The following is a 27863-nucleotide window of genomic DNA, read 5'->3' as shown; positions in this document are numbered from 1 at the left end:
ATAGAAGAAAATAAGTCTTTCTCCTCATAGTCACCTACTTTAAATTACAAAGGGAAGTCTTCTAAAAATACTTGCAGATGAATGATCAATAATTAGTAATGCTGTTTATCTCTAGTAATGTTTTTTTGCCTTAAAGCCTGTTTTATCTACTATTAGTAGGGGTGGTAGTGATTGGCGCTACTCTCCTTTCCAGGTTGATTCCTCAACCTGTGAATCCTTGCTATGGGAGAGACAGCACATTTATTAGATATTGCCACCTAGCTGGTGTGGTAACTGCATCTTCAAAAGGCCATTCCACTCCTCTATGAAGCCAGCTGCTTCCAGGTGATGGGGAAGAGAGTCACCTGAAACATAAGGATATCAAAAGGCTGAAAGGTAAAGAAGGTGAAAGATACAAGGAAATTCTAACCAAAGCAAAACTGTTTCAGATAAAATAGATTTTAAGGTAAAAATAAATGTGTAAGCATAAAGAGGGTTACTAATCTTTGATAAAAGATTCAATTGATTATCCTCTGATTTAGAACAAGCTCTTGTTTGGGGATGAGAATTTTAATTTGTTTGGTTCGTAACACAGAAATAGGGTTCATTCTGATGGTAGATATAAGCAACTTATTAGATGTGTAGGCTTGAGCAAATATTTAACCTTCCAGAACCTTAATTTCCTAATCAATAAAGTGGAATTAACACAGTCTAATTCTCATTCAATAATTATAAATAATTCATCCAAAATGTATAGCATTCTGCAGATGACAGCTCCATTGTTGTATAATAGGCAAGGACTTAGGATTTACATTGTGGCATTTTTATAGTAAAGAAAAATCAGGCCTATCAATGTCTTGGAATAATCATTGGACTATTTATTATTGGTTGGAATAATCATCCTTGGACTATTTATTTCAACAACAACAAATCTAGGAAACTTATTGCCTCGAGGATTTGTTATATTCTGATACTTCATTAAAAGTAACATCTCATTTGATAGTATATGTGGAGGAAAGCGCATTGCCACAGGATTGGTCTGGGCTCTAATTAGGAATTTATGTAGGCATGTCTCATAAGCTCTAAAATGCTATAAAATTGTTCAATGTTGTTATCCACCTCATGCCCTATTTTTTAATTGGATACAGTTAATAAATCACAAGGAAACCTTTTATGTCTTAGGCTGGCACATCATTTCCTTCATTTATTCATTTAAAAATATTTATTGAGTGAAGTCTACACTTTTATAAGGTGAAAGTTTCATTTCTAAGAAACTTTCCTTTATCAAAATGTATAAGCAGTAGTTTTAAAGTCACAGTTTGAAATGAAAGGGTCTATAGAATTTCAGAATTTCGAATTTGTAACAACAAAGCTATTCCCTCCCTGTGCCCCACTTGAATCTCAATAATAGGAATGTTTGTAAAAAAGATTAATGAGTGCATGACTACAAAATCTAAACACCACTGAACAATTATAGCATTTGACCCCATCTAGCCTTTCCATACGATAATGTCCTCTCTTTTCCAATCTTTTCCTTCAAAGGCTATGATTAGCAAAGTGAATGTTTACATTCTTTTTACTTTTCTCACATGCATGCATGATCATATAAAGCAGCTGTGTGGCAATAGTGCTCTTCTTTTCCTGCCTATGTACTGAGAAGCGTCCAGATAGCTCTCACTTTATAACCAAAGGCTGACATGAAAGCACATCTTATTTCCTAATTCCTATTTAATCAATCACATTATATTAACCTATGAAAAAAATGCTTTGGTCTTTTAGTTTGCCAAGCTGCTATGACAAACACTACACACTAGGTTGGCTTAAAGAACAGGAATATAATAGCTCATGGTTTTGAGGCTAGAAGAAATCCAAAATCAAGGGCTTGCAAGACCTGGGGTTCCTTGGCCTGTATGTGTACCTCTCATCACACAGTGATATCCTCGCCTTTCTGGCCTCTGGGACTTTCCAGGATCTCATGATAAGGCCTCCAATGATATGAATTATGACCCACCATGATTCAGTTAGCTACACCTTACCTAAAAGTCACATCTTCAAAAGGTCCTATTTACAATAAGTTCGCACCCACAGGGATCTGGATTAAGGTTAAAAACATGAGTTTGTTGGGGTACATAATTCAGCCTTCCACACCACATATTAGACACCGTGGCTGCAAAGAGGAACTCCTTCATGGAACTTAGAATTCAGTGGATGAGACAGACTAGTGAAAATTACAAAATAATATGAAATGATTGACAGTCATATGCACACTATTTTCCGTAGGTGTATTTGGAGAGTGTCTAGGGGTTTCAGAGAAGTCTTTATGGAGAAAGGGACGTTTCCACTGAATTTTAAAGAATGAGTAAAAGTCAGCCAAGCGAAGTTGGTGCATGGAGCAGGAGGGGGGAGAAGGGTGGGATTGGAGTGTCAGGAGACACCATAGAGAATCCAGGACCATCTTCCTGGTAGGCAGAGGAAACCGTTTTTGGTAAGCACTCCACATGTAGGATAGCAAAGGTTCCACGCCCATTTCTTTCCTGGGCAGAAAATGCATTTAGATCCATGATGGAGATGCACAGTCTAACAGGGTTTCTTTAAGGATGGGCAGGCCTGGCCTACTTCTCCTCACCTTCTCTCCTCCCCCTACCCTCTCCCCAACCCACCCCAATACTCCTGAGGAGGTGTAGAACTTCAGACCAACCATGTTCTCTCTTGTTGTCTCAGGTTCCTCGTTTGTGAAATGAAAACAATTATACTGTACCTACCTCGTAAAATGCTAAAATTATGACGGATAATATGTGAAAAGTACAAAGCATTGTGTATATGTAATATGGATAATTTACATATTTAAGTCACATCTCAAATTGTTCCTTACTTGATAGTTGCATGTTTCTGTCCTAGCCACTTCCTTCTTTATAATCTCCTTGAGGACAGATATTGCTGTAACTCATACCTCGCTCTCTTTTTTACTACAGCAGACAATACTGGGCCTTAGGGATAGTTGACTTTATATTATTATATACTGATTTAAATCAAAGTGCATAAATGCTTACCCCCATTCCTTCAAATATTTAAAAAAAATTAATACACTTTTTAAAAATTCTTATTTTATTGCAGTAAAAATACATAAATACAAAAAACCGTCATTTTAATAATTTTTAAATGTACAATTCAGTGGCAGTAATTATATTCACAGTGTTGTCATTTGACTTTTAAAATGTTTTTTGCAACATCTATTGCAGCTAAAGGCAACCTTTGTAAAACCTCACGGGGGGGGGGTTGTTTGTTAAAGAGAAACACTTGTTATTTTGAGTTTTAAAAGTCTTTTCTTGATTCTAGGTCTCCATTTTCCAAATTGTTCCCTATTCTCTAAAATGCTAATATATGATTTGTGGAGACAAAGAGTTTGTGGTGAAATATGTTTGCAAAGTATTGTGTATCCCCTACTTGGAGATTAATAAGGCATTTTGGCAAGTTAAAGGCCTGAGAAGTTTGCATTACAGATGTTTTAAAATAAACAAATATAAAAATATCATAACTTACTTTCCAATTTTATTTGCTCAAGACATACTTTTTTTTCTCCTTATATTACTGTTCTGTGAAATCCCTTTTGGGAAGTACTGAGCTAATTGATATTGTTTCTTTGCTAAAGCTGCTGAAATGCAGTATACCAGAAATGTATTGGCTTTTACAGTGGGGATTTATTGACTTGCAAATTACAGTTCTTAGACCATGAAAATGTCCAGCTCAAGGTATCAAACAGGATGTTACCTGGACTCTGAAGAAAGGCTGTTGGCATCCAGAACACCTCTGTCAGACGGAGAGGCACATGGCCGGCGTCTCCTGGTCCTTCTTTCCCAGGTTTCATTGCTTTTAGCTTCTGGCTTCGGTGGATCCCTCTGTCCCAATTCCAGGGGCTTTATCTCCAAACTCTCTGGATGTTTGTCTCTCTGAGCTCTCTTCGGCTTTTTCTGCTTTCTTATCCTCTCATAAAGGACTCCAGTAAAAGATGATTAAGGCCCACCTTGAATGGGGTGGGTCACATCTCAATAGAAATAACCAATTCAAAGGTCCCATCTACAGTAAGTCTCCACCCACAAGAATGGATTAAAAGAACATGGCCTTTTCTGGGTGTGTAACAGCTTCAAACCAGCCAAGATGTCTGTTTCTTTAAGTGAGTAAAGATGTTTTGCTTACAATAATTTTATAAATTCTGATTAGCTTTCCCTCCATATTATCGAAATAAGTTCTACTTTAATATATTAGGATATCGATGTGTCTGGGGGGAGGTGGTGGAAAATGGTAGAAACATATTTCAAAAAGTGTCAGTTGTGCTTTTATCTTCTAATATGGTTGTATTAATTTGTAGCTGATTCTTTTCTCTATTGAAAGAGGGAGAGCTCATATAACTGGTCTATCAACTTATCATTCTTACTCTTTAAAACAGTTAAGTAAAAAATGTTAATGGACTCTGCTTTCATGGTGAAAAACTTATTTAGGTTTCAAAAATAGCTTACATATTTTTGAGTGGGGCAGGGAAGAAGACCCCTCCTTTTATTAGAATTCTTGTGGATCCACAGTCCTTCATGAATGATCTTTTCATTAGTCATCAACTAAAATTTAAAAATGTATTTGGTTAATCTCACCTCCACTAAGTTGTCGCGTGACTTTGGCTTTCTGTAACCTTGTCATATATGTAATGATAGTAGTAACAAAGCATTCTTTTAAAGACCATTTGCTAAAATGAGGGAAAAGTCACTGCTCATAAAAGTCAATACATTTTGGATATTATTCAGATTAAAAATATAAAATATGATTTAAGTAGTTCCTTTTCCTGCCTCCCTCATAAACTCAGATGTTGCCAAATAATCAATTACTAATAATTTCATTAATCATCCTTCCTCCCAAGAAGCAAAATTCTGTCTTACTTTTTACAGAAGAGCATTTCAAATGAGAAAACATCTGATTGTCTGAAGTTCTCCAAACCAACTTTCCTTCTGTGATCCCCATGGACTATTATTGCACATAGTCCATTTCTTTTACTGAAGTTGGAGCTCTCAGATGACCTGATAATGCCCCACAGGCACTCAATACCATTAAGAAAAAGCATTTCTGACATTTGTGTGGTTCTCTACAATTTTTAACTGTCATCACATTTAATTTTACAGATGAAGGAAATCAGAGTTAGAAAGGACAAGTAACTTGCCCATGATCCCCTCTCTAGTAAGAGACTAGATCTCCAAGTTCTTGTTTCCTTGTCCAAATTCATTGCAAAACCTCAAACAACAGCTCTATAGGGTATGTGTGGAGCTGTGTGCATGTGAGAGTTGGAAAGCAGACAAGTAGAAAAGAGGTGTTTACATTATTCTTCTCTTTTATTGTTTGTAGATCAAATACAATGCCCATGTATCTGTTTTTCCTTTTAGGAATCAGGCATGAGTGAAAAAGTGGACAGCACAAAATTGTTAAAGGCAATAGATATACTTCTGTATCTCCAAGTCTTTGCACCTAAAAGATGTTCATTATGTATGCTGATGTTAATCACAAAGGGCAGAGATTTGTGTCTCTTGTTCATTGCTATAATTTCCAATACCTAGAAGAGTGCCTTTTATAGGATAGCTGCTAGAAAATTGTTAAATGAACAGGAGTGGCATGGAATGGTCCAAACAGAGTATCACGTCTGAAAAAGAATAAAACATAGACACACTTCTGGGAGATTGAAAAGAGGGAAACTGAGCTGAAAGTTCCTGGGAAAGGTCTACCTGGTGTGAGTACATACTTAAGACAAGAATTCTTTGTTTATTTGCATTTTATGTTACTTCTGGGAAGACTCTTCTCCCAGATGTTTGTACATCTTGCACCCTTACTTCATTTAGGTCTCATTTAAAAGGTATCTGCTCAGAGAGGCATTTTGCATCACCCCGTTTAAACTGCCTATGTCTCACATATATGCAAAAATAAACAGAAGAGTATAATGAGCTTCCATATATCAAATCATCTAGTTTCAGCAATTATTATGCTTCACCTATTTTTTTAGTATTTTTTAATTCATTTTATTGAGATATAGTCACATACCATGCAGTCATACAAAACAAATCGTACTTTCGATTGTTCACAGTACCATTAAATAGTTGTGCATTCATCACCAAAATCAATCCCTGACACCTTCATTACCACACACACAAAAATAACAAGAATAATAATTAAAGTGAAATAGAGCAATTAAAGTAAAAAAGAACACTGGGTGCCTTTGTTTGTTTGTTTCCTTCCCCCATTTTCCTACTCATCCATCCATAAACTAGACAAAGGGGAGTGTGGTCCTTATGGCTTTCCCAATCACGTTGTCACCTCTCATAAGCTACATTTTTATACAATTGTCTTCAAGATTCATGGGTTCTGGGTTGTAGTTTGATAGTTTCATGTATCTACCACCAGCTACCCCAATTCATTAGAACCTTAAAAGGGTTGTCTATATTGTACATAAGAGTGCCCACCAGTGTGACCTCTCGGCTCCTTTTGGAGTCTCTCAGCCACTGAAATATTTCATTTCCTTTCACATCCCCCCTTTTGGTCAAGAAGATGTTCTCCATCCCACGATGCTGGGTCTGGATTCCCTTCCAGGAGTCATATTCCGTATTGCCAGGGAGATTTACACCCTTGGGTGTCAGATCCCACATATGGGGGAAGGCAGTGATTTCACCTGCCAAGTTGGCTTAGCTAGTTGCTCATGGTTTTGAGGTTAAAAACAAGTCCAAATCAAGGCGACATCAAGGCGATGCTTTCTTCCCAAAGACCAGCATTCTGGGGCTGGCTAATGGTGATCCTTGGCTCCTGTGTTCACATGGCAAGGCACATGGTGATATCTTTTTGTCTCTCGCTTCTCTTGCGGATTCCATCAATGTCCAGCTTCTTGCTTCCCATGGCTCTCCCTCCATCTATCTGAATTTCACTCCACTTACAAGGAGTTCTGGAATAGGATTAAGACCCATCCTGACTGAGGTGGGCCACACCTTCTTAACTGAAGTAAACTCATCAAAAGGTCCTACTTACAATGATTTCACACCCATAGGAACAGATTAAATTTAAGAACATGTTTTTCTGGAGTAAATACAGCTTCAAACCATGACAGTCCTCCCCTACTAGAATTGCAGAACCATGAGGCCAGGAACTTTTTCTAACTTGTTCACAGTTAAAACAGTCCCTGGCATATTGCAGATGCATAGAAATATTTGTTGAATTAATGAATAAATGAATGAATGACTAATTAAAGAAACTTGTATTAGGTTTAGTGGATTCTAAAATATTTGTAAAGCATTGCAATAAATCTGTTGTTTTGCAGTTGGAAGTATTTATTTTTAATCCCAATTTTGTTGCTTTAATGTTTGTGTTCTAGATTTGTTTATTTGATGAGAAGTGGTGGAATCAATTCACCTATTTTATTTCTAAGCCACTGATATTTTGAGATTCCTACCAAGAATCTAATATATTGTATCATGATATTTTAGGACAGGTTTTGTTGTTGTTGTTGTTGTTTTCCATTTTTTTAATTGTAGAATATAACATATATACATAAAGTGACAACTTTCCAAGTGCAATTTAACAAGTAGTTAAGAGAGCAAATTTCAAAGAATATTGTAGGTTACAATTCCACAATTTCAGTTATTTCCTTATTAAAAAGGTAATATCTTTCAAAGTATGATTTAACAAGTAGATATATAGGAAATTCCAATGTTATTATGAGTTATAATACCATAGTTTCAGTGTTTTCCTTATTATGAAATACAACATATATACAAAAAGGTATAGCTTTCAAATTACCATTTAACATATAGGTGTAGAACAAATTTCAAGGGACGCTATGGTTTACAATTCCACCACTTCAATTGGACAGTTATTTTTTATAATAGAAAAATATTTTAAATAGCAGTATCTTTTACACATAGTGTTTATGTTTGTCTCACATAAAGAAGTCTGGAGTCGGACAGTCCATGGAAGGCATGGTTATCCTTTAGTCATCAAAGAAAGCGTATTTGGACATTCAAGGTCAATATTCCAGGCACCAGGAAGGAGGAAGGAGGAAGAGCAAAGTGGATGCAACTTCCAATTCAGACAGCTTCTTTAAGGAGCCACCCCAGTTCCAATGACACTTCCAGTTACCCCGCTTCAACCGGAAAGCAGTCCCACATCCACACATACATGGAAAGGAGTCTGGGAAATGTGGAATTGTGGCCAGACACTTGGCTTTCCTGAATAAGAGTAATGTTCTATTACTGAGAAAGAATGGAAGAATGAATATTGTGTGAACTTTAGCAGCTTCTGCTGCAGTTGAATTATACACACACACACATTTGATTATATAATCTCAAGAAGACAAGTAGAGATTTCTTTGAGATTATTCTCCAGTGTCTCTGTACTTATTAACCTAACTAGGGCAAGAGGAAGAAAAGTATTAGATTCTTTTCTTTCCTCATATTTTTTTGTATTCACAGTAAATGTTTCAGTAAATGTTTCTGTTAATGACCTTGCTATTAAAAGGAACATTAGTTATTATATTTAGACACAGTAAAGCAATTTATATTTTAACTAAGTCAAATATAGTAACATAATATGAGCTTTAACTTGTCCTTAGCTATCCCACATGGTCCTTTTTTTATTTCTCTACACTTTTAATGAATGTTTTCCATCCAAATGGCATGCTTCAAAATAGATGAACTTGTTTTAATATTGGCATTTCATAAACAACATTCTTTCTTCATTTAGGCTTATCAGTTTGAGAAACATTAAAATAAGATAGGAGCCTCACAAAGCTAGAAAGAAAGACTTGGATTAAGCACATTTGTTACATAATGCAGAAAATTAAGTTACCTTATTTTTGTTTTACCCACCTTTGTCTGCCTTCTCTACAGATTATACGTCGATGGTCCATTTGGAAGTCCATTTGAGGAATCGCTGAACTATGAGGTTAGCCTCTGCGTGGCTGGAGGCATTGGAGTGACCCCATTCGCATCAATACTCAACACCTTGCTGTATGTCATTTTGATACAATTTATTAGTCCAAATAGAGAACTTCCAATATTTCAGAAATCTCCCTTTTTAATATGAAATAATTCCTTAAGGAATTCTTCTACTTCTTGTTCAAGGAACTCCATTTACTGGTATTTCTCAACATGTGGTCTGTGGCTCCAGGCATAATCTCTTGTAAAATTTGTTGGTATCACAGTTATCTATTCTCCTGTTCTTTCCTTCTCTTAAAAGTTATTTACCACAGTCCCCTATTTATCTACCTTCTTATCAGTTGTAAGTGGCACATTCATTCAGTGAACAAATGCTTTTGAGCTCCTACCTTGTGCCAGTTGGCCTTATAAGGACTGGAAATACAGCAATGAAAAAAGCAGATGTCTTGCTCTTAAGAAGCTTGCATTCAAATGGGGCATGTAAAAAATTAAAAAGTGAAAAATTCATAAATACGTTAATTTCAGAGAATAATTAGAAATATGGTTAAAAGAAGACATTAATGGGATAGAGAAATGAAGGGCTGAGGTTATTGTAAATGTATGGTCTGAAGAGATGACAAATGGGCACATGATTCCTTAATCTATTAGTAAGCAAATTTACAGCAGACTGAATAAAAGACATTTCACAGGTGAGATTACTTAACCAGGAAATCATCTTTCAAATTAATTTATTTCCTGGATTATAAGCAAAATTTGTTGACTGATATTAATTGCCATGAAAACACAAGCATGATAACAGCAGCAGGAAGTTGCCATCAAATCTCTTCCATTCACTTTTCAAATAGACACCAGTTGCATTAAAAGCCTTTTTTATGGAGTGCCAAGAAACAAATAAGTTGAAAAAAATGTATTTGCATGATATTTTATTTCAATTTTAAATACCTGATACAAATTTGGGACTTTTTGGATGTTCTTGCAAAAATAACCATATTCCAAGCCAGAAATCATTTGTTCCTGACAACACATTACAAGTTACTTGGACTCCTAGTGTTATGAAAAGGAGAGAATATTTTCTTAACCTCAAGTCTACTTCATAATTATAAATAGGAATCCAGATTTGGAAGTATGAGTTGCTGGAATGCATTACATAGTAGGTGGTTGTGAAATCTCTTTCTTCGGTGATTATTAAAAAGGGGATAAACAACCAAATTTTTGGAATGGTTTTGGGTCATTTTGCTTGGAAGCCAGAGTGAGACTTGGTGACCTTTGGAGCACTGCTCACTCATAGAATTTACTGAAAATAGACTTGTTTTTCTGAGGTGCAGGGGCTGATATTATTCTGATCTAGGGGTTTAGTTTACCATCTTTGACCAGAAATGGGTGATGTGTATGTAATATTCACAAGTAAAAATATTTATGTTCACAGAGTTTGTCTTGTCTTTGAGTTAGCATGTTGCGTTTTAAATTATTACTTAAGTGCTGTATCAGGTGCTAGAAAGCAAATGACTGGTTTTTCTATTGGCTGCTTATTAATAAAAAGCAAATTTTCAAAGGCATAGGGATTCTTTAATTTTTTGCCTTCCTAATCCCTACCATGTTATTTTAATTTTAAAGGGATGACTGGAAACCATACAAGCTTAGAAGACTGTATTTTATTTGGGTGTGCAGAGACATCCAATCCTTCCGTTGGTTTGCAGACTTACTCTGTGTGTTGCATAACAAGGTAAAATTAGGATTGTTTTTAGTTTTGTAACTTTTTTATTTTAGGAAAAAACATAGCCTTTTTTATATTACAAAAATATTAAATGCTTCTTATAGAATAAACTGGAAAACATATATAATTTAGAAGGAGAAAAGCAAATCTCTTGAACCTAAAAAGGAGATATATTTTTTGTTAGTAATTTGATACATATCTTTCACATATGGGTATTTGTGAATATGCATATGCATCTATGACATAGAATGTTTTAACATAAAAATGTATGCATATGGCTGGGGGTTGTGAGGGAAGACAGATGAAGGAAACTTATCAGCGGGCACCTGCTTCTACACTTTCCATTCTTTGTTCTAATAGCTCTTTTCTCTTACCTCCACCTTTAATATTCCAAATGGTCTACCACCACATGTCTTGGCATAAAATCTCAAAAATCGCAAATTCTACAAGATTTATCTTTTACAGAGAAGGCAACAGACATTCTGTACCTATCCTACCTTTAATCTTTTATGTGTCTATTGTTTATCTATCTTTATTTAATGAAATTATAGAAGTAATACACATATGCATATTTGCTGCAAATTTTTCAAACAATTCAGATAAAGCAAACTCCTCCTTGACTACCTTACTCACCCAATCTATGTAAACAGAGGAAATTCATAAGTATTCTATAAATCATATCATACTATGAGTATTGTTCTGCAAATTGATTTTTTTGGCTTGAAACTGTCTTGAACCTTTTCTAGTATTTTTAGTATTTAGTAACTATAGAGATACCTCATTCTTTTTACTGCTGTAGAGTATTTCATAGGATGGATGTATCTAATTTATTTGACCATTCCATAATGATGGATACTTAATATGTTATTACAAAGAATGTTGCAATGAGTATCATTATACACACCTTTCTGTGCACACATTTATGTAGTAAGACAGTCATTCACTCATTCAACAAATAATTACTAACTGCCTACAATGAATCAAAACTGTCCTAGGAGCTTGAGATACATGAAGTAACAAAGTAAAACCAAATCCTCAATCTCATGTAGTTTACATTCTAAATGGGTGACAAACCAATAAATATATAGTATGTCTGATTTTGATTAGAACTAAAAAGAAAAGAAAGTGTGATAAAGCAACAAAGAATCATCAGTAGAGGCATGTTTTTTAATGTAGGGTATTTGGGAATGCCTGCTAAACAAAATGGCTTTGAGGGGAGACCTGAGTGAAATAAAGGAGCAAACCAAGTAGATATATTGGAGCAAATATGTCAAGACAGAGGGATCAAACTCTGTAGGAATGGGCTTTGATGCACTGGAGGAAAAACAAGGGGTCTGTACTGGTGAAGCAGAGTAAGGCAGCTGAAGAATGAATGGCAGGAGAGGCAATCAGAGATGTATGTAGGGTTTTTTATGGGGCAGATACGGGGTGGGGGTGGTATATAAGGCCTTTAGACTTCATGTGAAAAGAGATAGGAAGCCACTGAAAGAATTTGAGCAAACTGATATATTTATAGTAGACCAATGGCCTTAAGAATGTGTTAAAAGACCATGCCCTGGGGCATTGAAATTTCTAGAGGACAGAAAGATGAGTAATAGACAACAAAGGAGATTTGTGGAGAGTAGCCTGTGAGGGAATAGGAGAAACAAGGAGGAGTGCTGTCCTTGAGGCTAAGTAAGGAAAACCTTTAAAGAAGAGCCAAATCATCACTCTCAAATTTGCAAGCATTTTCATAGATTGATGCTAATAAGTGGAATTTCTGAGTTGAAGGTTGTCAGCTTTTTACAATCTTTTATACACACACACACACACACATATATATATATGTATATATATACTACCAAACACCCCCCACCCCACAAAGAGGCTGGAACAATTTACGTTTCCACCTAATAATATGGGGAAATTTTATTCCAATCTATTATGTTACCTATCTTTTTAATTTCTGCCAATTTCTTAAACAGTGAGCTCTATTGTCTTTCCTCTGAATACTAGTGAAATTGAACTTCTCTTCATATAATTAATGGCCATTTATATTTCTTCTTGGAGTTACTAATTGTAACTTTGCCTATCTTTGTAATTTTCTTTGTGGTTTTTTTTTTTTTTTTTTTTTTTCCCTAGAATTGATTTACAGGGCCTATACATGTTTAAGAAAGGCTATAACGGGGTCCAAAATGTGGGGGGATATGTTTATGTAAATGATGCTTTCTAAAGCAAATAGCAGGAAGGAAAACAACAATAAAAAAAGAATGTAAGTGTATGAAACTTCAAAGCAATTAAAATCTTAAGGTTTATGTTTTCTGTTCCTTTCAAGTTCTTGGATGGATCTTTTTTCCTCTTAGGAACCCATGGTAAACGTGACATGCAAGCTTACAATGCGTTTAAATAACGTGCTGATGATCATCTACACACAAATTTATGCACCCTTTTTGGTCTTTCACAGATAGTCCAAGGCATGATCAACACTTGTTCAGTTGTGCCCCTTATAACTTAAAAATAAAAAGCTATTGTTTTCTGTGTTTGCAGCTGTGTCACCAAGTTCACTGAAAGAATGTGTGTGTGTGTGTGTGTGTGTGTGAGAGAGAGAGAGAGAGAGAGAGAGAGAGGCAAATAACAATAAAGTGTAGTGATTCTGCATATGATCTCTGTGACGGTAGATAAATATAACTTTTAAAATATTATTGTTCATTGCATTTTATAAAATTAGGGCACCAAAACATTTTTTGCAATATGTAAGTTTATGTTGTTACCCATGTATGACTTTTACCCCATTGCATTTTATAAGTAAATATATTTTTAAAGAAAATAGCTTTATATTTTAGTAATTTTAGCTCTACTAGTTCTCATTTCCTTTTTAAACAAGGGGGCCACATTTTCATTTTATATTGGGTCCTACAAATTGTGCATCTGGCCCTGCTCATGGGAGTGTAAAGTGACACACACACTTTCAAAAACAATATGGCAGTTTATTATAAAATTAAAGATTTACCTATCCTATAATCCAGCAGTTCTAATCCTAGGTATTTACCCAAGGAAAATGAAAAGATATATCCATAATAGTCCCAAACTGGACTAAATGTCCATCAAGAGGAGAATGGATAAAATATATTGTAGTATATATTCACACATGGAGTACTATTCAGAAATAGAAAGGAATGAACTGCTGATACACCCAACAACACAGGATGAATCTCACTGACATTATGGATAACTATAATAGGAAGAAAATGAACCTCTACCCATACCTCCCAACATACATTGCACATGTTTACGTAACCAAAACTTTGTAAGATTTTTGTCTACACAGTCACTGTGTTCAAAATCTCTCATACAGTGTTCCAGTGTTTGCCTAACATCTTTATCCCAGTGTTCAACATTTTCAGTAACAACCATCATGACTCGGGACCATAATTTAAAAAACACTCTTCATCTAGATTAATATAGGGTGTGATATAGAAATTGTCACTTGCTAGGTTTTGAATGTCTAAACCTTCCTGCACTTGGAATCACCCATATATACTGGTTATGATATACAAAATATATCATCACCACAAGAAACTCAGTCTCAGGGCTTGTGAGAAAAGGGCCAAAACAGTGTCTAAAGAACAAATTCTTTGGATGGGTACCAGTTCCACGTTCATCAGGGAGAGAACTGAATTGGAGACAGTGTGACCTTTTTAATGAGGTACATTTCCATCAGGAGTCTCTTGCTTTTTCAGCCGGCATGGACAGACTATTTCTCTTTTGCCATCCAGGTCCAAAAATGCTCCAAAACAGAAGGTGATATTATAAAAATAACAAAAAAGCAGGGTTGTTCCCGTATATATGCAAAAGTATTTATTGTATGTACCTGAAAGAGGTCATAATCCCTGTACAGAAGGCTAGGATGTTGGTGATGGTGGTGGGGTGGACATTGCCACCTTTAAATAGACCATGGACAGCTGCTGTCTCGTGGTCTCCATGAGTCTCACGGTCTCCATGAGTTCTTCCGATGTATGACTTTTACCCTATTGCATTTTATAAGTAAATATATTTTTAAAGAAAATAGCTTTATATTTTAGTAATTTTAGCTCTACTAGTTCTCATTTCCTTTTTAAACAAGGAAGCCATGTTTTCATTTTGTATTGGGTCCTACAAATTGTGCATCCGGCCCTGCTCATGGGAGTGTAAAGTGACACACACACTTTCAAAAACAATTTGGCAGTTTATTATAAAATTAAAGATTTCCAGGAAGAAATCATGATAAACATGTCATCAACCCCAACACCCTGAATAAGAAATGGTGAATTTGCAACAGTGAACCCTGTGGCGTTCCAAAGTATAACATCAGGCCAAAGCCGCTGGCCACTGCCAAAGCCCCAGAAATCACTCCAAAGGCTGCAATACACATTTTATTTCAAACACGATCATCCCTGTAGAAAGATATGATTGCAAATAATACAGTTAGAAGGTATGCCAAGTGAAACAAAGGAATCACTGTCATAGAAGTTGCCTCAAATTCCAGTTGTCTGAAAAGTGATGTACTGTGGACCACCCAGTTTTTCTTAAAGATCAGTGGCATCTTTTCCAAGTCACTAAATTGGTTCAGGAAATGGATCAGCCACGCCTTGCTATTCTGGCCATCCTCCTCTTCAAAAGTACTGAAACTGCAGGGCTTTGGCCTCCAGGAGTAGCTGGCTGTTTCCCTTCCTCTCACCGAGAACAGTCCCTCAGACCAGGCGGGTCAGGTAGATGGGCTGGCAGGTGAGGTTGTAGACAGGGAAGGTGATGCTTCTCAGGTCGAGGTTTTTGTCCAGGCTGTCAGGTGGTCAGCAACGGGTTGGGGGGCTCACACTGGCTCAGGTCCTTGGTGCAAACCTCTTTATAGTGCACCTGGGTGCTGTCTTCCAGCACTACAAACAGCGCATGATCCAATAATTGACTGACTTCAGAAAGATGTCCCATTCCAGCACTGAGTCAGTGTTGGAGACCTCCAGAATCGAAGCAAAATGACCTCAGGGCTCTTCCTGCAGGCAGAGAAGCAAAAGGAGTCATGATACCAATCAAAAGTGGTGGGTTTTCTTTCTGATGCACACAAATGACCAATTCCCGAGACACTGGCGCTTCAAAGAGAGAATGAGTTTATTGCTAGGCACGAAGCAGGAGATCAGACAGCCTATCAGCCTAAAAATCTGACTCCCCAAATTCTAGTAACTCTGATAATTTTTATAGTATTAAAAGATGGGCAGGTTTTAGGATAATAAGCACAATGGCTTGAGATGAGGAGGTTAGAGGTGATCTAATTATTGAGCAGGTGCAGACTGAATACATGCTTAGTCACAGAATGTAAATAAGAAAATGGCATTTAGTATTTTAATGAGGTATAAGTCACTTATAGGTTAAAGTTAAACTACTGCCCATGTCAGGCAGGCCAACTTTGGTTAGATCCAGTTTCTTCCAGCAGGATTGTTTTGGAATTGGGGTGGGTTAGTTCTGGGTTGACTAAAGGCCTTTCATTAATAAACATTAGGGGTTGTCAGTAATAATTGTAAGACTCTAAAGTTGAAAAACAGGATAAGGGGATACAGGTGAGGATCAGTCACAAGGTTTTTACAGGAAAAAGGCTATACAGTCATCAGAGATCAAGGCAGTTGATTACAGTTCAGACATTTCAGGTTATTTCTCTGAAATATACCAGATTCCAAATCTACTCTAATGTACCAGAAAGTAAAAAGGAACGTTTATATAATGACCCAGCAATCACAATCATCCCCTAAGTCCTCACTGCTTGTTTACAGTCGGTGGCAGTGTCCCTGCACGAATCCGGGCTCAGCCTTGGCTGGGCTCTCTTCCTGTGTGTAGTTCTCCTCGAGGTCGTCTCTTCCTGTGTGTAGTTCTCCTCGAGGTCGTCTCTTCCTTCTTGGGCAGTTGACTCCAGGCGGTGCTGAGTGCCCTGTGAGCACCATGGGCACCAGCAGGAAGATTCAGGGGTGCAAGCCCACCTTCCGCCAAACCCCTTAAGGCACGGGTGAGCATTGCCTCGGGGCAGCGGAGCTTCTCGGCGGCCTCAGACAGCTGCGCTTCCAACCCGGAGTCCCCCACCGACGACTCCAGAGTCCCCTACCGACGACTCCTATCTCACCGCCCCCCCGGAGCCACCTGGACTCGCGCCCCTGCCGGCCGGGCACCCCCGGCATTTCAATCTTGTTCCAACTGTGTATTTTTTCCACATCGTTCTACGATGTCTGCCAGCTAACTAGCTGCCTTAGCCACTCTGTCTTGCTGCCCAGCTATCTGAAATGGTTACAAAACTAGTGCTCAGGTAGATCTTGCTTGGCTGGTTTGTCAATGTGGTGGTTTAAGACAGAGTGCAGGGCCAAGTGTCAGGTGATCCGACAGTAACTCAGCCAGTAACTAACTTGCATGACTTGCTTCAAGTCACCTCACTTCTGTAGGTCATTTTAGGAGAATCAAAATGAGGGGTGAGGGCTGCATCATGCCATTTGTAGTGTTTCACTTATTATGAAGCAGTGGTTCTACCTTATACTAGCTGTGAAATCTTAGATAAGCATTTAACCTCCATAAACCTCACTTATTCTTTCAATTTGTGAGGATAATAAAGCCTGATAGAAAATTTTGCTTTAATACATCCAAAGTGCGTAATGTTTTTTATATTGATGGTATTTTAAAAATTATTGTCATTCTTATTAATGATCTGTGAATTCATTCCGGGACTCTCATACTGTTGTTTTTATTTGTGAGAAAAATAAGAAAGAATGATTAATGATTAGAAGGAGAAATAAAAATGAAAAAAAAAATTTTTTTTTGGCGTGGTACTACAGTTCTAATCTGTTTGCATGATTATTTTGATCTATATGTTTGTTTTTTCACTGCTCCCTTGACTTAGAGGAAATTGTTCTTATAATAGATACCATTGTTTATATTCAGTGGGGGATGAGTTCAAGTGGAAACATTGAAATCATTAAAAACATTATTTATGTTTGCATAGTTGGGGGGCAGGAATGGGGTGTAGGTACCAAACACCAGTTACTGGTAAAGGATTTATTTGATTATTTGCAGAGCAGCGTCTTTGTAGGCATTTAAGGCAAGAATCAACATAAGCCATGTGGTTTGCGAGGTGCTAGCCATTATTTTCACCTGGAAATTCCTCAGTTCCTCAACAATTAAAATTCATAAACTCTGCTTTAAATCAGAAAGGGCCTTAAAATAAATTTAGTGTTTAAATGTAACTTGGAACCACTGCTTGATGTGACATAACTAATGTTTTTAAGAACATTATGGGTGCTGGGAAACATCACTTGTTACTTTTCAATAAAGTATGTTTTCTGGAGTTTTATAATTCAATGTTACCACCTATCAGAGGATGTATAATTTTACATCTGAAAGAGAACTTTCAGATGATGTCACTCAACCTTATCATTTTCCTGATGAAGGAACTGAGACCTGTAAGTTGAGTGACTCAGTCAAATTGTCAGGGCTAGATAACAATAACCCTAAACATGTCTTCTGGTTAACTATCAGGTGACCTGATGATTGTATCAAGAAACAATTGAGGTACTTCAGGGTGGGAAAGGGAGGCTCTAAGAAGCATAATATTTTTGAAAATATAGATTTTAGAGGTCAGGATTCAATCAAAGCAAAGCCAATGGTTACTAGATTCATTCCTGTCTTCCAGAAAAAGGAAACATAGGGACAGTGAAAACCCTTTACCCCTTTTCAATTTATTTTCTTTCAGATGAGATTTTTCTTAGTTTATTTTGCAGAATGTTGAAATGTTCAATATGTTTTCCAGGCTATCTTATTTGACAGGTATATTTCCTGCCTTGTACATTTTTAAACAAGGGAAACCAGTGCTGAATAAGGGGAAGGAAGGGAGGGGAACAAGAATCTTTTGTTTGATTTTATGTCTGTTGCATTCTGTATTTTAACACACTCTGTACTTTCTGAGACTCAGGAGAGCCAGAAAAAATAATAGGCAAGGAAATATGCTTATTTCCAAATAGACATATATCACTGCTGATTTTTCTTTTTCTAAGAAAATCATGTTTTTCCCTTTATGGGTGAACTCCTAGGTAAAATTTGGGTATGCTGAGAGGATAGAATAAGGACAATAATATTTGAGAAAGACTTAGGGGAATATCAGTATAGTATTTAGCCATCTATATATTGTGTCTATAAAGATAACAGAGAATTATTCTGTTCCACTACCATCATGATGCTTAATTTGTACCAGTGGGTCATGTTATTAATGTTAGAATCCTACACACACACACACACATATAAATAATCTACATCTATGGCTATATCTATCTATCTATTTATCTATCAATACCCATTTTCTTCTTTATGTTCATTGTGATAACCAAGATATGAGTTAAATTCTGAATGAACCATTTTAGAGTAGTAGACTGCCTGAGCATACAGGAAGAATTGAAATGGCTACTTCTTTTTATGTCCTCTCAGCTTTGGCAAGAGAACAGACCTGACTATGTCAACATCCAGCTGTACCTCAGTCAAACAGATGGGATACAGGTATGTGGTTGGATGTTAATGTAAATTAAACAAGCCTCTAGCTAATAGAAAATGTACTGTAGGAGGTGTGCTGGAAGAAAATTTCTGCAGCTGTTTTAAATAGAAGTTTCCTAGAAGAAGGCCTCCTTTGGTACGTGTCCAGAAAACTCACAGCTTGTCCTTGAACTCAACCATACTATGCCTTTCATTTGATCTCCTCAGAGGGGGCTGGAGCAAACCTCCTGAGTTCATTTCTCCCCTCTTCACTATAGCCCCAAATCCCTTATCCCTAGAGATGAGGCCATAAATGAAATCTTGTGATGTGTTAGTTGATAGGAGCATTTATGTGGGGATAGAAGATGAGGTCATATACAACTAAATTTATTTCCCTCCAAGGAAAAGTAAAAAAAATAATAGCCATTATGTATCATTCATTTACCGTGCTAGACACTACTAGGCATTTTACATATATTATTTCATGTAATCCCACAGGGTTAAGGAGGTAGATGATATTATTATCCCCATTTTAGAGATGAAAAAACTAATGTTTAGAGACATTAGAGAGCTGGATAAGTATTAAAATCTTGGCATGAATGCTTTCACAAATTTTAGGTTGGTATTTTCTATAATACATTGATATAACCCTTTAAAGGCAAAATAGAAATGCTTGTCAGAGCCTCAAAACTAATCTAACCTTGTTTTTCTAGTTAGATTTCCACCCTACTAGGTATGTAAAAAAATATTTCATTTTACTACTCATGAAGTAAGTCAATATTCCACTTGGTATTGTTATAATTAAGGTATAGAATATAAATTACATTTGGTTCTCTGTTTAAGTCTGCTGGGTCTCACTTTCTCCTCTCTGCTCACTTCACTCTGACCCTCCATCATCTATTCAGATGTAATGTTCTGTTAGTTGCAAAAGCCAGCCCATTAACAGCCATTGTTGATAGATCCAAGATTTGGAGCTCTACTGTCTTGGGCTGTCTTGTCTAGGATCATCTCCCCAAATTTATGATGACAGTTTATAGTATTTCACTTATATAGAGTCAAAGATGACAACTGTATATGGTACAAATATTTCAATAAAGTATATGTAGTGAAACTTTTCTGAGAGTGGGCAAATAGAATACATTTTTTGTGTTATATTGCAGTTGTTTAAAATTATTGTTTAAAAATAAAGCAACTAACTGAAGCCTAGGAAAATCTGTAAGAATGACATTCAAGAAGAGAATGCATTTTAAAGGAAAAGAGGAAGGAAATGATGTTTTGAAATGATTGTGCTTAATAGTTTTCCATTTGATACTTATATTCATTTATATTACAGCAATTTGGTGGGAAGTCACAGCATCAGCAGAAATGTTGTTAGAGCAATTAGTTATCTGTCCAAATATGTTAGTTATATAAAATATAATGCTTTCTTTTTGGCAGAAAATAATTGGAGAAAAATATCAAGCACTGAATTCAAGGCTTTTTATTGGACGTCCTCGGTGGAAACTTCTGTTTGATGAAATAGCCAAATGTAACAGAGGGTAAGTACTGTTCCTCAAAGAATTTGACATGTTGCTAATTATTAAAAAAAAAAAAAAAAATCCCAAGTTATCACATGAAGTTTCTAAAGATGAATTAGCAATGGGTTTGCAAGTTAAAGTCACTTAATTCAATTATCACTGTCAAAGGAGGAAGCAGAGGCAGAGATCACTCAAAATGTCTGTCATCCCAAATAATTAAAATTTGGCTTTGAAATAGTCTATAATATGTTGATGAACCATACTCTCCTACCTACTTTCAAATTTCCATATACCCATATTCAAATGGATATTCATTCCCACAGCATGTATCAGGTGATCATTGGAAAAGTCTTTTAAAATCATGTTGGTGAAAAAGGAAAGTCCACAAATAGTTCAAACAATGAATCAAATTTTTGTACTTTTTCATGAAGATGAGTACATTTTTAAGAAGCCCTCTTAATTTAATATGCAGTCTCTAAATCAAGAATATTTCCTAACCTGATTTCCTTCTTGGGAACTATAATTTTATCAAGAATCTTAACATTAGAACTTATGTGTCCATGATCTGAGGAAATTACTATTGAAGGAAAAGCATTTATTTTAGGGCACAGGAAAGCCAGCCTGTTTGTCTACTGCAAACTTATAGTGCAGAGCAATGTTATATAAGAATCCTAAAACAATTTTGTAAACCACATGCTCATACATTTTGAAGTTGACAGCTAAATAGTTTCATCATAAGTTTAAATAGTTGCAAAGGATGTAATATCTAGCATGTTTCAGAAAGTAGCATTTTAAAATTAATGCAACTCTTTAAACATATCCAAAGAAATCTGAATATCATAGCTACTTGATATCAATGACATATATTAAACAGATTAACAAACAAGTTCTTCTCTAGCCATTGGAAATTTTGTCGGTCTTTTTTCTCTTGGACTTGCATTCCCGTTCCATTTTACTCACAGAATTTTATCAAAATTCAACATATTTGTTTATGACTGAAAGTCTTTTGCTGCTCAGCTAATCATACTTCTGCAACAGGAATGCACATAAGTTAAAGATTTAATTTTTAAAATTTCATGTGGACATAAGGCTTCAGCATTCAAATTTGCTCTTCTAGATTTTATCATTATAATTATTAATACATAGTTGAACAACTTATAATTTAGCAATATATTTTGATAAATATAGAAAAAAGGAAATTTGATTATAAATCAATGAAGTAGTTTATTAGGTGGAGTGTAAAAGAAAAAGCTCCAATTCATGAATTTATGGATAAATATTATTTATTGAAAGAGTCATTGTTTCAACATGCCTCTGGGATATACCTCCAGCGATTTTGCTTTAGTAGGTATGGAGTGGAGTCCTAGAAGCAAAATTGAAAAAGGAAAACAGCTAATCATGTGATTTAGATTGCAGCCATGTTTGAAACTATGTCTGTAGTATTTCACTTTCCTTGATGAAGTAGTTTTTGGCTGGAAAAGGAAGCATTATTAAATGGAGATCTTTAGTGATATTCACTGGCCTAATTAAAGGTGAACTATATATATATAGTTGATATATATACATATCAACCCAGTTTTAGCCGTATTCCTTTCCCACTTTCTGCAAGATCACCTACCTTAGATGTAACATTCCTTCATACTCACCTGCCTCTTTCTATGCACCTCAGACTCATTGCTCCTTAAAGGCATTTCACTGACTTCTCACAAGAATTCTTTTATTGGTTTTCATAGTATAGTGCTGAAAAACTTGCTAGTTTGTTTTGCTCAATTCTGAAATCAAACCTCAAAACAGCAGAGAATCATTTACAGCAAATTAGATTGAAAGTCTTGATTCCTTTGGTTAGTTCTTAAGGATTTTCATTTATTTACTGTTCATGTCTTAGAGGGATTTTGTATGTTTGCTTCTTGTTTTTTTTTTTTTTTAAAGCTTCAAAGCTGGTTTAAGAAGAGCAAATGTGCGCCATCTACTGTTGACATTTTATACAACACTTTCACTTTGTATATTTGCTCTGGGACAGTTAGCTAAAATGCATTGTTTTTAAAAGGATTTTTATGTAACATGCTTAGGAAAAGAATGTGTCAGCCTCTTCAGGATTCATTATCTATTTAGACAAAGGGCACTATATAAATGGAAGGGAACATTTTCGATGTAGTCTTTTGGTTAACCACATGCACATAAATTGTAGAACATAAAAACTAGATGAAAGTCAGGGAGGCAGGCATGTAAATTAAACCTGCCAGTCTCTGCTTGGATTTCCTCTCTCTGTACTGCATCCTGGAAACTGCCTCCAGGCAGTAAGCTGAGACAATTACTGGACTCTCCTTTTTTTTTTTCCCCCCTTTTCTCAAGAATCACAGTTTTGGGCTACCTGCTGTCCAGTAGCTGAAAATAATTGTTTCATATATCTGTTTGCATTTTCTAGTTGTCTAATGCAAGAAGGTAAATCTCTTCCCCATTCCTCCATCATGGCCTCAAGTAGAAGTCCTATTTTCATAGTCTGTTTTTTTCCTTTTTCAAGGTGAAAAAGTTTTAATAAAAGCATTTTTTCAGTATTTACTATAAATTTTTTGTATCAGTGTAAATGGATTCACTGGTTTTTTTTTTTTTTTCTTTCAGCATCAATTATTCTCGGATAATGAGAATATCCTAGATTTTTCCAAGATGAGATATGAATTGCTAATCATTTTGATATCCTTGGAGGAATGTAATACAAATCAACATACTTTTGGAGGGGAATCCATTTGAAACATTATTTACTTCCTGGGATTTGTTAGGGATACGTATAACTTAACTATTAAAATTTTATGTTGGTGAATAATAAAACCTGCTTGGCATTTATTGCAATTATTACAGTGCATAAATTAAAAAGAAAATACATCCAAATTAATATGCTTTGTGCTTTCAATATGGATATAAATTAGTCACTCAACATTATCCTTTCAAATTGGTAATGTCTTTTCCCTTTCTTCCCTTATTCATCATTGCCCTTATTAATCCATGTGGAATCTTTAGAAAATGTATATGAAATACTTAGTTACAGGAGAATGGACATGGACCAATGTAAGTAGGAAGTCATCTGTTCTTGATTTCGTTTCTGGCCTTACCAATGGTCTGTAATGAAAAGCCTAAGACCACTCTCTCTGTGTCTGATAATAAGCTAATATATGTGCATAGTAACATTCTTTGAATTATCGTGAGTTATAGTATGAAAAACATGAGGTAAATACAATATTTTCCTGATGGTCACTCATGCATGGGAATAATTAGGAGAAGTGTTTTCAATATGAAAAGCAGCAAGGAATTGACTTTGCTCAAATTTAAGTCATGGTCATAAAGCATATTTTGTCGTATTATCCCAATTCTCAGCCTGATTTTTCATTTCTTTCCCCCTTCCAGGAAAACAGTTGGTGTTTTCTGCTGTGGGCCCAATTCACTTTCCAAGACTCTTCATAAACTGAGTAACCGCAACAACTCCTATGGAACGAGATTTGAATACAATAAAGAATCTTTCAGCTGAAAACCTTTGAGATGAGACAGGACTCTAAAGAAGGAATGAGTGCAATTTTTAAGAAATTCGGCTGAATCAAACAGCTCTGCCATGCCAAAGAGTAGCAAGGTTTTGTTATTTATGATTATTTAAAATGGAAATGCAAAGAATGTAGCAAGAGGACGGGTCACGTTACATGTTTAATCTGGAAACCAAAGAGACCCCTTAAGAATATTTGTGTGATGATTCACTTTACAATGCTCAAATTAAAAGAAAACTATTAGTTGCACACTGTTAATTTTTATGGCAGATTCAAGAGCTCTCCAGTGAGGAGCTGAACTTGCTCACTGTGAGGCTCGCAGCCTCAGTCCTCTTTAAATTGTTTTTGGTTGAACAAATGCAAGATTGAACAAAATTAAAAATTCATTGAAACACAGGCTACATTTTCTATTTTGCCTATAAATAGAGTTGCTTTAATTTGGAAAAGCTCTAGGCAAATATATTAGGTGATTGAAAATACAACATAGAGCTCTGTATTGATACGGGTACTTTGTGTCAATATCTAATCTTCCTCATTACTAATGTTAATGCCTCTTCTTGATGTCTGTAAAGCATATGCTGCCTGACCCTTGTGCCGATGTCGATAAAAGTATCTATTTTTATATTTTTCTTTCTTCCTTTTTCCTCTATCTAGGAAAAATGTGCCCTCCCTTGGCATGTATTAGACACAATGATTTACTAGGTCCTTTTCATCGATAACTTATTTAATCTATTATTATTGTATGGTAATGAGAAAAATACCATTCCTATAGATCATAAAGGGACTTATAGACTAGTATCTTTTTTCCATTTTCAGCATTTTGGCCTCTGTTATTTTTTTCACATTTTTCATAGGCACACTTCCTCTTAGTTTTTAGCCCCTTAAGATACTTTGTTTAATTTGCACTTTGAGACAAAAGGGGCATCTTGTCTGTCATTGGGCACTGAGATTCAAGATCACACTACTGTGTCACACATTGTTTTATGCTGGAGACATTGCAAGTGCAGTCAGATTCCTGAAAAGGAAATCTGTATTTTACTTTCTTACACAACAGGAAGATTTCATTGCTTACTCAAATTTAAGTTTTGTATCAAAAACATTGTTGTTACACTGTCTATTATCCTGAGTCTCAACAGGGAATTATTGGGCTTCAAGTCTGTATGAGACTACACTGCGTGATGCTATCCGTTTATTTTCCTTGGCCTTTATATTCCTGACTCAGAGGACAAATCTGTTTCACCACCTTAAGAATTAAGGCATTTGCACAGTTTTGTGATTTTGTTTTGTAGATGTTTCTCAGTTGCTACAAAAATATAGCACATTGCTGAAATCAATAGTATGATTTGTCTTGCCTTTGTTAAAATTTTGCATGATGTAACTATCATAATATGATAGCTGCTGTTATCATTTTTTTGCTGTGATTCACCAGTAATAATCAAATATGCTAAACCATCTAGAGTTGAGTGCCCATCAGCATATTTTCTTGTAGATATTTGTTCCTCTCCTTGGAATTCTTTTTTCTCTCATCTGTGGAAGGAAGGTGAGTTGGGAAAGGTGATGAGAAATGTGCAGAAATGTTTCTGCAGAAATAGGTCTGAGAGTACATTTAATAACCAATATAACTTGGAAGCACTTTCTAAATTAAAAATAATTTTCATAAAACCAAGTATCTGAAAGAAACAGTAAAAAATAAAATAAAAAAAAAAAAAAATCATCAGTGAGTTAGTCCAGACTTGTCCAATACTATGGCAAAGCTCTTTACTGGTCATAATTTATTTATGTGATTATATTAATGCACCTAATTTCAATAAAACAGGTGGACAATTTTTCAAAAGGCAGCTGATATTTCAGTGCAGATCTGCTATGGTAGATGAGCCTCCTTGCCTATTTTAAATTCTAGTAGACATTCAACCTGCCATTAAGGAGTTAAACATAGATTTTTTTTTCCTTCTGTAGGTTGGAATGACATTATGGATTCATCATGCACGTTTAAGAGAGCTTTGCTTGTTTTGCAGGGATTCTTTCTCTGGGGCTAATTCTTGTCATACCACTCTTAAATCATTAATTTTAGTAGCAATAATGTTAAAAATGAAATGGTATCCTAGAAATCCCTGTGAACTCACTTTAACTTGGAAAGAAAGTGTTTGTTCACAAGATAAAGCAAATTTAAGAAACAATCTAGTTGTTCGAATTAGCATTTGAGTGCACACTAGCATGAGCAACCTTAGGGATTTGGGTTCCAGGGCCTTCTCTGTTGCTGGCTAATGGTGCAACTATGACAGATTTACTTCTCACTCTGGGAGTAAGATTTCTCATTGGACTAGAGCATTAATTCCTAAATCTTTTTTGGGTAATGCATCTTTTTCAGACCCTGATTGAAAATGTATATTTTGAAATACACACAAAATTGTATATACAATTTGGGGGGACCCACTAACACTGTCTATGAGCAAGTGCCCCGGTTTAAGAACTTCTCAACAAGATGATCACTATATATCTTTCTACCTGCGCATTTCTTTTTTCTAGTTTTTTGGAAGAACCTATCCATTTTATAGGGTTATACTAAGATATTAATTTTGTAGATAAAGGAAATTGCCTGCTTTCTATGCCCCCAAACAAATAATCCAATAGGACCACCCATCAGTTTTTTTAAATTCTTTTAAATTCTCCTGATTTATATGAGGGAAAAGTTTGATTTTACTTATAAACAATAATCAGCAACTCAGATGCAAATATTTATAAACATATATAAACGTGTATATACACATACACATGTATCTGTATGTTTGGGGCTTAGTTAGCTTTTTTAAAAAATTCAAGTTAGAAATGAAATGATTTTTCTTCATTTATTGACTTGAAACTACCAGTTGGATGACTGTGATAGCACAGGCACTTAAAACAAAGAAATGAAAGCAATGTAGACAAGCATAGGCTGAATTGATTTAATCTGTGTAGCTATGTTATTTATAAATCCACAAATCAGTGTTTACTTAGAGCATTCATAGCAGATAATGGATTTAAATTATAAGGTATTCTTAAAGAGATTTACTAGCGGCAAATAGGCTATTGTCATCAATAGATAATACTGATGTTGGAGAATGTTTATTACAACAAAGAGAAAAACTTTTGAGAAGGTTTTAAGAAATAATCCATATGTTGATTACCTCAGCTAAACAGTGTTGTTATTTTCCTAAACAACCAAGGGGGCACATTTTTAAGTGCTACTCATGATAAACCACTCTCTTTTCATGTGCTAGGTAGGGCATTTCATATCAAGTTATATAATAGAAACATAAAATGCTGAAGTAAGTAGGACCCTTATTTTGCAGTTGAGGAAACTGAGGCCCAAAGGGAGATGGTAACTTGCTTCAGGTTGTTCATTGGGTTTGTAGCAGAGCTGAGACTGGAGGTCAACTTTTCTAATCTCTACTACTGAATGACTCTTTATCTCTGCATGATATATACATATATCTAAGACAACTCAATTGAGTCCTTTCAATTTGCACCTCCGGATAAACCCTATTTAGTGCTAGGCTGAAAAATAGGGTACTATGTGTTAATTCCAGATTCAGAAACAAACAATCACACTTCTTTCCAATATGTCTTCACATTCTAAATTTGTTAGTTTTACACATAGAACCTGTTTTCAGAGATCAGGTTCTGATAT

At 35.6% G+C, this 27863-nt stretch overlaps 1 protein-coding gene and 1 pseudogene across 5 annotated transcripts in view; one reads left to right on the top strand and one right to left on the bottom strand.

The window, feature by feature from the left end:
• The window catches only part of NOX4 (NADPH oxidase 4), a 168902-nt gene extending 142314 nt beyond the window's left edge, over window positions 1-26588 (top strand). For 3 of the 5 annotated variants that reach the window (XM_037841026.1, XM_037841028.1, XM_037841027.1), the window contains 5 exons: window positions 8883-9002; window positions 10545-10653; window positions 19108-19176; window positions 20587-20687; window positions 24066-26588. In XM_037841026.1, the coding sequence (XP_037696954.1) occupies window positions 8883-9002; window positions 10545-10653; window positions 19108-19176; window positions 20587-20687; window positions 24066-24186 (520 nt within the window). In that variant the 3' untranslated portion in view covers window positions 24187-26588. Of the gene's footprint in view, window positions 1-8882; window positions 9003-10544; window positions 10654-19107; window positions 19177-20586; window positions 20689-24065 lie in introns of those variants that run through there. The other 2 variants (XR_005217526.1, XM_037841029.1) reach the window with 2 other exon arrangements.
• LOC119535871 lies at window positions 13846-16589 on the bottom strand (annotated as a pseudogene).
• Window positions 26589-27863: the final 1275 nt, after the last annotated feature.

This window comes from Choloepus didactylus, chromosome 6 (assembly GCF_015220235.1).
Source record: "Choloepus didactylus isolate mChoDid1 chromosome 6, mChoDid1.pri, whole genome shotgun sequence".
Classification (NCBI taxonomy): Eukaryota; Metazoa; Chordata; class Mammalia; order Pilosa; family Megalonychidae; genus Choloepus; species Choloepus didactylus.
This window is presented reverse-complemented; position numbering and strand designations above follow the sequence as displayed.